The sequence below is a fragment of the Bos taurus genome, chromosome 7 (assembly GCF_002263795.3).
Source record: "Bos taurus isolate L1 Dominette 01449 registration number 42190680 breed Hereford chromosome 7, ARS-UCD2.0, whole genome shotgun sequence".
NCBI lineage: Eukaryota > Metazoa > Chordata > Mammalia > Artiodactyla > Bovidae > Bos > Bos taurus.
Window position 1 is genome coordinate 17,116,553 of NC_037334.1, and position 12,831 is coordinate 17,129,383.

Sequence of the window (12,831 nt, forward strand, 5' to 3'; positions counted from 1 at the left end):
CTGGGGAGCCTGGTGGGCTGCCGTCTCTGGGGTCGCACAGAGTCGGACACGACTGAAGCGACTTAGCAGCAGCAGCAGCAGCTATGCCCAGAAAATGTGTGCAGGGATCTAGGATTAAAATTTTCCCGGGCCTTTGTGTTCTCCTGTGCAAAATGAGCATCTTCATTTTCTCCCGTCCCGTCACCATATCTCGAAGGAGGATAAACAGCAGTTCTCAAGTTTTGAGAAGGTCATGTTTAGAGGGCTGCGTCTTTGGAGGGAAATTGCCACAGACTTCAACATTTTCAATGCACTTAGTCCGGAAGTTGGACTGGATCTGTTGAGATAGCCAAGGGCGGGAAACAAGTTCACTATCCTTCCTCAGGACACCCGGAACGTGCGTAGCCTAAAGATGGAGCAGTGTGTGTTTTCAGGAGGATAGGTGGAGAGCCCTGGCATGAAATGAGTCACCTATCCAACTTACGTTCCTTGAGTGCCTACTTTGTGCTAGGCTCTGGGGATCCAGAGATGAACAGGACAGGCCAACATTCCTGCTCTCAGGGGGCACTCAAGTTTTAAAATGGGGAAACAGACAATGAATCAACAAATGCGGGAAATGATCTTATGGTTATATTAAGTGCCATAAAGGAAAAAGGGCTTCCCAGGTGGCGCTAGTGGTAAAGAACCCGCCTGTCAATGCTGAGATGTAAGAGACGCTGGTTTGATCCCCTGGCCAGGAAGATCCCCTGGAGGAGGAAATGGCAACCCGCTCCAGTATTCTTGCTGGGGAGAATCCCATGGACAGAGGAGCCTAGCAGGCTACAGTCCATGGGGTTGCAGAGAGTCACTGGTGACTGACTGGCTGAGCACAATAGAGGGGGGAAAAAAGCCCAGAAGGATGTGATGGTCATGGGCCAGGGAAGTTTCTCTGTGAGATGACTTCTGAGCTGTTGCCTGATTGTCAGAAGGGAGTTACCCAATGGAAGTTCAGGCGGCCACATCGCTGTGGGAAGAAAGAATAGCTGGTGCAAGTGGCCTGAGTTGGGGAGGGACAAGCTTATCTTTTTCAAGAAACAGTGAAGTGATCAGCTCACTGCTGGAGCCAGGTGGAGGCAGGGAGTGAATATCAGAAGGTAGACATGGTTCAAGAAAGGTCATTCAGGGACCTAGTAAACCGTGGAAAGAGAGGTGTGTGGTCTCTATTCTAGCTGATGAATTTTTAGCAGGGGGAGGTACACCATCTGATTGCTGGGTGTCCTTTGGAGGATGCATCATTGTTGGGACAGTAAAGTGGATCTTTGCTGTAAGATCTCTGGAATACATTATTCAAGCATTTGAGAGTTCTAGGCAAGTGTTGGCTTTATATACAATGTATTTCCGTCTATGTACATAAGATGTGCGTGTGAGCGCTTAGTGGCTCAGTCATGTCCAACTCTTTTCGACCCCATGGACTGTAGCCTGCCAGACTCCTCTGACCATGGAATTTTGCAGGCCAGGATGCTGGAGGGGGTTGCCATTTTCTACTCCGTTAATATGTACCTATCTGCTTTTATATGCCAAGAATATCATTGGGAGGAGACATCAACAAACTAGGGTGGAGGGGGAACAGACAGGAATTTTGCAGTGAGAGGGAAGACAGATTTTTCACACTTTTGGGCTGTCTGAATTTTAAAAAACAATTTTCTTTTGATTATCATTAATATGGTTAAAAACTCATTAAAAAATCCTTTTTAGGAAGGGTGGAGGTGTGTGTGTGTGCGTGTGTGCGTGTGTGCGTGTGCAGGGGAGGTTGGTGCAATCTGGGCAAGGGTGGAGTGAGGTCTCAGAAAGGACAGAGAACCAAGAAAGGGAGAGGAGGGGCCCGATTTAAGAAACTTTGTAACACAGTCAACAGGATGTTGCTGAATGGGCGGGGCTGAGATGATTGAGGTTTGCAGTCTGAAGATGCTATAACCTAGATATGAGATGCTGTCTGCTAGAAGATGTCAAACCTACTCTCCTCTTCATCCCCAGTGAATAGCCCTACTTCCTGAAAACGTGGTGATGGTTATTGCAGTAGGGCCTCAGGGCTATACCCCTTACTGGGAAGAGGGGCAGCCTGCATGGTGAGTTCTAAGGCAGAGAGGAGACAGAAGCCTTCATTCCCCTTCAATACCAGGAAATGCCCAACTGATGGTGTTGTGGCTCACACAGTCCTCCCACAGTCTGTCCCCCAATCTAACTGTTGCTGAGAGACAGGCACAGTGGTAGCTGGGCAGTGGAGGGGCAAAAATCATAGATGGAGGGAACCAGGGACATTCAAGAGATTGTAAAGTGTGAAAGTGAAAGTCACTCAGTCGTGCCTGACTCTTTGCGACCCCGTGGACTATAGCCCATCAGCCTCCTCTGTCCATGGGTTTCTCCAGGTAAGAATACTGGAATGGGTTGCCATTCCCTTCTACAAGGGTTCTTCCTGACCCCGGGATCAAACTTGGGTCTCCTGCATTGCAAGCAGATTCTTTACTGTCTGAGCCACCAGGGAAGCCCCCAGTTCAAGAGACAGGTTAAATGTTTGTGTAATGATAGACTAATAACAGGGCTGTTGAGGCACAATTGCACAATTGGGATTTTTTTTTTTCTCCAGCCACACTCAGCTTTCCAGGTAGATCTGGATCCTGAAGAAGGCTCTTCTGACCAGTTTTTCTTCGATACCTATCTCCCATCCTCCAGGTGGGTAGGTGTCTTCCATCTGGAGTCCTTCCGTTACAGCGTAGATCACTCTGTGTAGTATTCACCATCAAGATCTGTTGACCCTTTCATCCTTCTTGGCTCCTCCAGCAACGCCTACACTCTCTCTGCACTCCTGTCCCCTGCTCTAGCCCCAGTCCCTTCTCTGGCTCAGTCCTGACCTCACTTATCTGGTTCCATCTCTCCCAGACGGACTGCTCTTTGTGGAGCTGAGCACAGAGGGGGTGTTCATCCTTAGGCTCAGATCCAAGGATTCACCTGCATGGATGGGGAGGTTTGAAAGGCTCAGACTCCAGCACTGGTTTTGGGACAGCTGGAAGGGGTGGACAGGTAGCCAGGCCGACCCCTCCTTCACCATGACATAAGTGCAGAAAGCCCTCAAATGTCAGAACCGGTCCATACTCCAGGTGAGTGACAGCTAAGGAAAGAGACGTGGGGTGGGGGCAGGGTCCAGGGATGACTCTGAGTGGATTATGGGGGGGACATGTGGGACCTGCCTCCTTCCTCAGGGTCCCAGCTGGGTTTGGTATTGGGGAGGTGTGTAGATTCAAAAGCTGACAGGGCCCACCAGAACATTTTCTGCAGGAGAGCTGGCATGAAGCTTCTGGAAGCCAGCAAGTGAGACAAACTCAAGCTTTGTGAGGGACGGGAGTGTATCCGAGTTCAAGACTTGGCTCTGTGGAATCTTAGGTGAGTGACTAAACCTCCCTGAGCCTCCATTTTTCCATCTGTAAGACGGGGTTGTTTGCTGATCCTACCTAACAGAGTTATGAGAAGGCAGTCCTTGTTGGTACTCAGTAAGTTAATTCATATTTTCATTCAGCAAACATTTATGAGAGGAGGGAAGTCAAGCTTGTCAAGGTCCCCCCAAATGTGCTTGGCTCTTTGCCCCTGGGACACAGCTCATATCCTACTCACAAGGCAGCTGTGAGGTAGGTCGTGTTAGCCCTGTTTCACACAGGAGGAAACAGGTGTGACTTGCGGGAGGCCAGGGTCCAGGGCGGGGGGACAGGGGCTCCAGTGGTGACCCCTAGACCCAGGGCCTGGGTTAGGCCGGGCTGGAGGTCACAGAACTGGACCTTCTGGCCAATGTAGCCGAGGGAAACGAGACCCATGTTGCAGGATCCAGGTAGGCAGGTGGGAGGGCAGGGTCCCAGGCCCCTGCCCCACTCAGATCTTCTCCACATAGTTTCCGGGGAAGAGGCCCTCCTGGCCATGCAGCCGGCCTTTCCACCAACCTGACGAATCTGTGGGAGAGGAGAAGATATAATCCCATGCCCAGCTCGCCCCAGAGAAAGCCTTCATGCTGGCTCTGTGTCTGTCTTGTCTCCACTGGCCCAGCATAGGGCAGAGACTGTCTTCTCTAAGACAGAAAGAAGGGATGGAGCTGCACGTGCGTTTGCCTTGCCCCTGGCTCACACTTTCATTTTTCTAGACCATCCACTGGTGCTACTCCCTCATCCTTCTCATATAGGTCCATCCCCATGATCCCCACGGGGGACCCAGGAATAACTCCTAAGATATTCCCCACCCACCTGCAGAGGGTGCTGTTGAAGCTCCTCTAGGTGCAACCTAGGGGCAAAGTAGGAGGTGGCCTGGGCCATCCAGACAAGGCCCATTTCCAACTCATAAGGTAGGTCTGTTAGTGGCCCTAGTGCTTGACAGGTGGGGAAAATGAGGCTGGGGTTTTGGGTGTGATACAGTCAGGCCAGGCTCCCAGGGTTGCTTAGGAGGTGACCTCCAGACCTTGGAGATGTCCTTCTGTTTCTGCCCTGGCACACACACCTTCCATAAGGATCTCGATGACCTCGTTCACATTGAAGCTCAGCTCATCCACGTCTTGGCCGACATACTGATACAGTGCCCGGCACCTGGGGCCATGGATCCGTGGCTGGGGCTTAGGTCGGCCTACACCAGGCACAGGTCGCTGTCCCACGCTGCGCTTCCTCTGCATGCTGTGGGCACATGAGGGCATTCATCACAGCCCCAGATACTCCCCATCCCATTCCTGGGGCTGTCCTTCCACACCACCTACCCAGCCACGCCCTGGTCAGGCACATTGAGGAATTCTGTGTTGTGCTCCGAGGGGGGCCGTGCCCGTGGGCGTCTGCTGGCCCCCAAGGCTGAGGACGGAGGGCCCCGTGGTGGCCGCTGGGAGCCCCCTCCAGATGTGATCTCCATGGGCAAGGGGCCCCTTCTGGCAGAGGGAGGCACCCCATTGCGGTCCAGGCCTGCAGCAAGAGTAAGGATGGGAGCATTTGTCAGGGTGATGCTAGCAGGATTTGAGGAGGACTTAGCTCCAAGTTCCCTGAGGGAAGAGGCAGCTACTCTCAACCCTGTATGATAAGGACTGGCCTGGAGAAAGAGACCCTGGGGTTAGGAAGGCATAGATTGACACTCTGCCAGGGGTAAGATTTTCCCCCACCTACTTCTGTAGAAGGGCTTTTGTGGGTGGGTCTTAGGATGAATAGGAGTTCATATGGAATAGGAGTTTGGGAGACAGGCAGAGCAAACAGCTCAAGCAAAGGCCTGGAGGGAAGACAAAATTTGGTAAATTGGCAAATTAAGATGTAGCTTGCATGACAGGAGTTTAAGATGGCAGGAGAGAAGAGGTCAGTGGTTAGCTGGGGTCAGAATCTGAAGGGTTTTTGAATACCAAACTATGCTTAGCCTTTATTCTATGGGAGATGGGGACTATAGAGAGTTCTGGACAAGAAAGAAGAGAGTGGTCCACTGTTTGTAAGATCCCGTTGACAGGAGGTCTGTCTTAGGCAAGGAAGACATTTAGTGGCGGGTGTCTCTTCACCTCTGGGGGGCCCAGGAGCTGCCCGGGTAGCAGTCTGGCCTGGCCTTCTAGATTTTCCCTGGGCCATCCCCTTCCGTGTAGGCTCTGAAAGGGAAAGGAGAAAAGATATAGGGATTTGAGTGGTGGCCACACTAGATTCTTGGCCCCACCCCCAAGTCCGGTTTACTCCGGGCCCCGCCCCCTAACTCACTGGCTCTCTCATCAGGACAGAGCCCCTTAATTACTGGAATACTGATTGAGGGAGTGAAAGTCGCTCAGTCGTCTCCGACTCTTTGCGACCCCGTAGACTATACAGTCCATGGAATTCTCCAGGGCAGAATACTGGAGTGGGTAGCCTTTCCCTTCTCCAGGGGATCTTCCCAACCCAGGGATCGAACCCAGGTCTCCCTCATTGCAGGCGGATTCTTTACCAGCTGAGCTATCTGGGAAGCCCCAATAATTGGCTCCGCCTCCCCAGGACCCACCCCTCGTTGGCTTTTGGGACCGCCCTCTCCAAAGATCTTCCCATTCAGCAACTGACACACGTGTCTACTCTATGGCCACGCCCCTCCATAGTTCTCGCTCACTTATTGGTCACCTCTCTAGCCCTGCCCTCTTCGTGGCCTCGTCCATTACCCACTTTTGACCTCCCTCACTGGCTCCGCCCCACGGTTTTGATTGGTCCCTGTCTCTGATCCCACCCCCTACAGGGCCAGCCTCTTGTGCTCCAATCTCCTGGTTCTGCGCAGACTCACTGGAGCTTTTGGGCAGTCCGTCACCCACGCTGACTGTGAGGGCCTTGCCGCTAGCCTTGAGCACCGCCACGTCGCCGGAACCACGCGAGAAAGTGACGCTTCGGGTGCCACCTCCGCCCCAGCCCTCCTTCTTCACCCGGAACTGTAGTCTGTGAGGAGAGGAGGAAGCTGTGGTTTTCCCCACCCGCCAAGCAGGGGTCACCTCCTCATCCCATCCTTGCGGACCCGGGCTGAGATGGGAGGGGACAAGGCAAGGGCGCATTTCGGTCAGTCTGGGAAGAGGGAGAGGGGGCGTTGTGCCAAGCCAAGCCAGAGGATGGTACGGAGGTGGGGGTCGTACGTGTCGCTGAAGGTGAGGGCCAGGGGCCTCCGCACCGCCTCCTCGAAGCGCTTGCACAGGAGGCTGACGAACTCAGTCTTGAAGATGCTTTCCAAGAAACTGTCGGCCGCGTCTTCTTGGAGGATGAAGAAGTCATCCTGCCGCGTGCTGGGGGAGGGGCGGGAGGAAAAGCAGGTGAGAGTGACAGGTGAGGCTGGCAGAAGGGCTGATATTTGAGATGCAACAGGGGAGGGGCAAATGAGGGGTGACACAGATGGGGGCAAACGGGAGAGGTGGCAAGGAGCTAGAAAAGGTGGTAATAGAGAAGAGTCGGGGAGGGGACCGGTGCTGTTGGCAAATGACCATGAATTTGAGGGCAAGTGAAGGTGACAGATAGGACCAAGAGAAAGTTGCAGGTATAGAAGGTAACATGTCCAGGGTGACAGATGGGGTGACAGGAGGGCAGCTGATGATGAAGGGTGCTAGTAGGGGGCCTCACCTGAGAGAAACTCCCCGGAGCGCCTGGATCTCCAGCTTCTTCTTCAGGACTTCACGCACCTGGCCCTTCTCAGGCCCCTTCTTCACCTTCTCCCGCCCGATCACATACACACACTTGGGTGTCAGGATCAAGTCCCTCTTGATGGGCTATGAGGATACAAGACCAGAGAGGCTGGTGCCAGGAGCCCGGGGCATGGGAAGCCTGGCCTCAGGGCATCAGCCCAGGCAGAGGGGTAGTGTCGGCAGGTCAGATGAAGGACAGGTCAGGGGAGGGTCCCTCTACATGAAGGTATATGAGTGGCTACTTTTTATAAGAAACAGGAAGTTAAATAAGGTTATGCTGGCTAGAAAGGAGTGTGGGGAATGAACAGGTACAGGATAGGTGAAGGTATGTTTGCTGGACATGAGTGTAAAGGCCTGATGAGAGTTTACCTGTACACAGATATATCCATGCTAGGTGAAGGTATGTTTAATTGAGAGGCCTGTCTAGACTGCGTGAGAGGATACTTAATGGATAGGTGTGTCTTGGATAAGTGAAGGTGGTCCTATGGTCAGAGCTGAACAAGGTAAACTTGCAGTTCTGGACAGATGTGTCTGACCTGGTGAGGATATATCTGATGGACAAGTGTGTCTGGGCTATATATAAGGATATATCTGATACAGCCATATCTACATTAGTTGAGCCTATGTCCATGGGCAGATGTGTTTGGGCAAGGTGCAGGAGTACCTCTGGTGGGGCATGGGCAGGGTCCCGGATATGGCCGCCTGCTAGTACCTCACCTTGAAGCGTCGGTCATACTTGTTGACTGAGTCAGCAAAGTCCACGCGCTCTCTCTTGCCTAGGAACTGACGCAGCTCCGGCCGCTCCTCCAGCCCCAGGTAGTCCCCAACAAAGTTCCTATTGATGCTGTTGCGTCTCCGCTCCTTCTTGTTCAGCAGGATGTTGGAAGCTGTGGGGGCACAGGGTCAGGGGGGCAGAGGTCATGGTTTGGCTCCCCCAAGCCAATCCGTCCTCAGCCCCAGCTTCCCACCTGCAGCCTCTCACCTTCCTCCCGCATCTCCTCATACTTCCGGACTGCCACATGGCGCCGCCAGGCCTTCTGAATGGTGCGGGCAAAGCCATCGAACTTGCGCTCTCTCATCTCCTCTAGTAGGAAGAGCTGGAGAAGGAGGGCTGGTGGGTCCTGGAATCTACCCAGGGGGCACAGTTTCCAGTTTCCTCTGTGTTTCCACCCCACCCATGTGCTTTTGCTGACAGGCACCTGCATACATGCTTTTACGTTATGGACAAAAAATTTTGTCTTTTTCCAAATGACCAGACCCAGGAATCCCTCCCAATATGTAGCATAATTTCTGCATTAAATTACAACTGTAGATTTGCTTGCTGGGTTTAAATCCCAGCTCTGTCACTTACCACCTATGTGGTCTTGCCAGAAATGTTACAACATCATGACTTTTCACCCTTATTAAGCTATGGCCTACCATCCGTGGGAGGTCCATATCCATTTCAGAGATGTTAGAAATGTGAACCAATGTGCATCTTGGAAAACCAATAAAAGTACTGTAAATATGAAAATTGGACAGACAGGCCTGTTGAAGTGACTAGTGACCATGTGGTTGTACAGGATACAACCTGCACACCCATCCATGGCAGCCCCTGAAAGGAAGCCCTGATAGAAAAGCAGAGAAAATTTGAATTTTAAGAGTCTCCACCCAGACAGGATATAGAGAATAAATTATTAGAGCAAGTCACCTGGAATAATAACCAGCGACTATATCAGGGAAGGAACCTATGGGATAAAATATTACAAATCTACAGTAATAAAATTAAAAGATGCTTGCTCCTTGAAGGAAAGCTATGACAAATCTAGACAGCGTATTAAAAAGCAGAGACATCACTTTGCCAACAAAGGCCCGTATAGTCACAGCTATGGTTTTTCCCATAGTCATGTATGGATGTGGGAGTTGGACCATAAAGAAGGCTGAGCGTTGGAGAATTGATGCTTTCAAATTGTGGTGCTGGAGAAGACTCTTGAGGATCCCTTGGACAGTAAAGAGATCAAGCCAGTCAATCCTAAAGGAAATGAACCCTGAATATTCATTGGAAGGACTGATACTGAAGCTGAACCTCCAGTACTCTGGCCACCTGCTGCGAAATGTCATTGGAAAAGACCCTGATGCTGAGAAAGATTGAAGGCAAAAGGAGAAGGTGGCAGCAGAGGATGAGATGGTTAGATAGCATCACTGCCTTAATGCACGTGAATTTGAGCAAATTCTGGGAGATAGTGGAGGACAAGGGAGCCTGGCATGCTGTAGTCCGTGCGGTTGCAAACAGTAAGACACTGAACAACAATAACAGTAATTTAAAAAATGGAGTGTTGATCAAAGAATAGAACAACCTTGGACCACGACAGATAGTTGGAAAACACTGTAGTTCAAATGGAAATTTAGTGACAAAAAGGACAGTATGGTCAATCAGTGACGATGGGAAAATAATTGAAAATAAACTTGGGCTTTATTTAGAAAAAAATAATTAGCACTTCAGCCAGAGGGTTTTCTCAAATACACAAACATCACATCACTGCTGAAAGCCTGCCATTTTGATGACACTGATGGCTAATGTCTCCTAGAAACCCCAGACTTCCCTGGCAGGACTAAAAGAATTCTGCCGGTACTTGGTTCAAGCTCACTTTAAAAATACATAATATCTTGGAGGGCTTGTAGATCTGTGAGTATTGAACACTGGAGTATCTCCTGCCATGTCAGTAAACAAGGATTTCAGTCATCAGTGATTCTGGCTGTCCAAATGTAAATACCTGAGCCCTAAGGGCACTCAGGAAGGAGAATACCTGTGTGACCTGAGAGTCATCAGGCTGTAGCCATTCCCTACAGTGGGCACTGAGGGACTCTAGATATGAAAACACTGGATATTGGCCCCAGATAGCTGAGATGCGTATGAAAGGAGTGATTTCGGTGAGCCCAGACTCTGGCATCTTCCCATACATAGAAAAGTGCTAAATTCCTTCACTTGGGGTGTCTGGTTTTCTTTAATTCACAAAATACTTTTGACGTTCAGACTACCTGTTCTTTGTTGCAAACTTCTACGTAAACTGACCCCTCCCCCTAACTCCTTGGAGCAGTTTTCTCAGGGTCACTTGAGATTCTGTCTCCCGGGCTTAAGTCCTAAAAATTCCCACCGAGCAAGACATAACTCTCAACTTTTCGGTTGTGACTATTAAGTCAACAGTGTTCATAACTGATCATAAAAAGTAGGTTTTCTTTCTCACCAGAGGGAAAAAACAACCTGTTGCAGGTTGCAGGCGATTGAGGGGTATTTTGTCGTTGTTCAGTCGCTAAGTCTTGTCTGACGCTTTGTGACCCCATAGACTGCAGCACACCAGGCTCCTCTGTCTTCCACTATCTCCCAGAGAGTGCTCAAATTCATGCCTATCTAAGTATCTCATCCTCTGTTGTCCCCTCTTCCTCCTGCCCTCAATCTTTTCCAGCATCAGGGTCTTTTCCAACATCAGGGTCTTTTCCAATGAGTGGTATTTACATATTCTTTTATTTCTCAGACCAGTACTCTGTGGATCCAGGAGTTTGTGTGCAAATCTTGTGCAAGTAATGCCTGTATAGGGTGTCTGGAGGGCACGTACATGCATTCTGTGGTTTGCTGAGGGAATGGCAGGTCTGAGTAAAGGGAGACCAGCCGTGCAGAACTAGGGGCAGACCAGTCAACCAGGACAAGTGTCTTCCAACCTTGTTATTTCTGCCCAGGAGAGAGGGTTTGGTTTCAGCTGGGGAAATAAAATCTTTCTTTCTCCACAGTATTAAAGGCATCTCTTTCCATGCTGCTAAGGGCAGGGGTGGGTGTGCTTAAGGTGGATGACACATACACCCCAGATCTGAGCTTGACTGCACTGAATATCGTTCTCCCCAAACTTAGGTGCACTTGGCGGGAACTTGTGAATGTGACTTTATGTGGAAAGAGGATCTTTGCAGAGGTAATCAAGATAACATGAGGTTAGACTTAGCAGCAGCAGCAGCAGCAGACTGGAATAGGGTGAATCCAAAATCCAATCTAACTGGTGTTCTTATAAGAAGGAGGGACTTCCCTGGTGGTCCAGTGGTTAAGAATCCATGGTTCCAATGCAAGGGGTGTGGGTTTGATCCCTGGCCAGGAAACTATGATCCCACATGCTCCATGGTGTGTCAAAAAAAAAGAGGGAAATTTGGACCCAGATACACGGAGAAGAAGGCCATGTGGTGCCAGAGGCAGAGACTATACACCAACAATATAGGTATGATATATCTGTATACCAAGGAATGGCAAGGATTGCTGACAACCACCAGAATTTAGGGAGAAACAAAGAAAGATTCTTCCCTGGCACCTTCAGAGGGCTCACAGCCCTTGATTTTGGATTTCTAGCTTCCAGAAATGGGCTTCCCAAGTGGCTCAAAGGTAAAGAATCTGCCTGCAATGCAGGAGACTCAGCTTTGATCCCTGGATTGGGAAGATCCCCTGGAGGAGGAAATGGCAACCCACTGCGGTATTCTTGCCTGGAGAATCCCATGGATAGAGGAGCCTGGTGGGCTACAGTCCATGGGGTAGCAAAGAGTTGGACATGACTGAGCATAAGCACAAGCCTCAGAAACGTTGAGAAAATAAATTTTTACTAGGTTAAGCCAGCCAGTTTGTGGTACTCTCTTACAGCATCCCCAGGAAGCTTGGGATAATGGGTCGCCAAATGTATTAAACATTTGAGGCATTTTGAATTCATGATTACAAGAAACAAGACCCAACTCTAAATAAGTGCATCTGTAGTTGAGAAAAGCTCCAACTCCATTAATTAACTTAATTCTTTGATCAATTTTTGAGAAACCACAGTTTAACTGTTTCCATTTTACTAAAATTATTTTCATTAGGAATAGTTTTCTTTTTGTTTTTTTTTTTCCTGTGCAAATTTTTAGTCTCTGTTTTTTTTCCTTATGAGACTTTCCCACCAGGGGCCTCCCCAGTGGTCCAGTGGTTAAGAGTCTACCTGCCAATGCAGGGGGTGTGGGTTTGATCCCTGGTTGGGGAACTAGGATCCGACATGCTGCAGCGTGGGGCCAAAAATTAAACAAAATAAAGTTTAAAAACTTTCCCACCAAGCTTTTACCTTTATGAGCTTCATTATTTCCAGCTAGTTCACCTTTCCCCCCTCAAAATGTGCAGAGCGCAATTTTGGTCAAAATTTGATTTTACCTCTATTGTCTTAGCCAGCGCTAGCATTCTTTTCATACTGCAGCCATAAAGTTAAAAGACACTTGCTCCTTGGAAGAAAAGCTATGACAAACCTAGACAGCATATTAAAAATCAGAGACATTACTTTGCTGCAAAGGTCCATATAGTCAAGGCTATGGTTCTTCCAGTAGTCATGTATGGATGTGAGAGTTGGACCATAAAGAAGGCTGAGCACCGAAGAATTGATGCTTTTGAATTGTGGTGTTGGAGAAGACTCTTGAGAGTCTCTTGGACTGCAAGGAGATCCAACCAGTCAATCCTAAAGGAAATCAGTCCTGGGTGTTCATTGGAAGGAATGATGTTGAAGCTGAAACTCCAGTACTGTGGCCACCTGATGGGAAGACCTGACTCATTGGAAAAGACCCTGATGCTGGGAAAGATTGGAGGCAGGAGGAGAAGGGGACAACAGAGGATGAGATAGTTGGATGGCATCACTGATTTCTATGGACATGAGTCTGAGCAAACTCTGGGAGTTGGTGAT

General features: G+C 49.7%; 1 protein-coding gene across 1 annotated transcript in view; it reads right to left on the reverse strand.

The window, feature by feature from the left end:
- Positions 1-3,490: 3,490 nt before the first annotated feature.
- Positions 3,491-12,831, reverse strand: part of MYO1F (myosin IF) — a 37,682-nt gene continuing 28,341 nt past the window's right edge. Inside the window, exons 20-28 of the mRNA NM_001192748.1 lie at positions 8,109-8,223; positions 7,844-8,013; positions 7,065-7,210; positions 6,587-6,733; positions 6,247-6,395; positions 5,513-5,596; positions 4,742-4,937; positions 4,492-4,661; positions 3,491-3,953 (exon numbers count right to left, since the gene is read on the reverse strand). Coding sequence (NP_001179677.1) covers positions 3,877-3,953; positions 4,492-4,661; positions 4,742-4,937; positions 5,513-5,596; positions 6,247-6,395; positions 6,587-6,733; positions 7,065-7,210; positions 7,844-8,013; positions 8,109-8,223 — 1,254 coding nt within the window. The 3' untranslated portion in view covers positions 3,491-3,876. The remainder of the gene's footprint in view (positions 3,954-4,491; positions 4,662-4,741; positions 4,938-5,512; positions 5,597-6,246; positions 6,396-6,586; positions 6,734-7,064; positions 7,211-7,843; positions 8,014-8,108; positions 8,224-12,831) is intronic.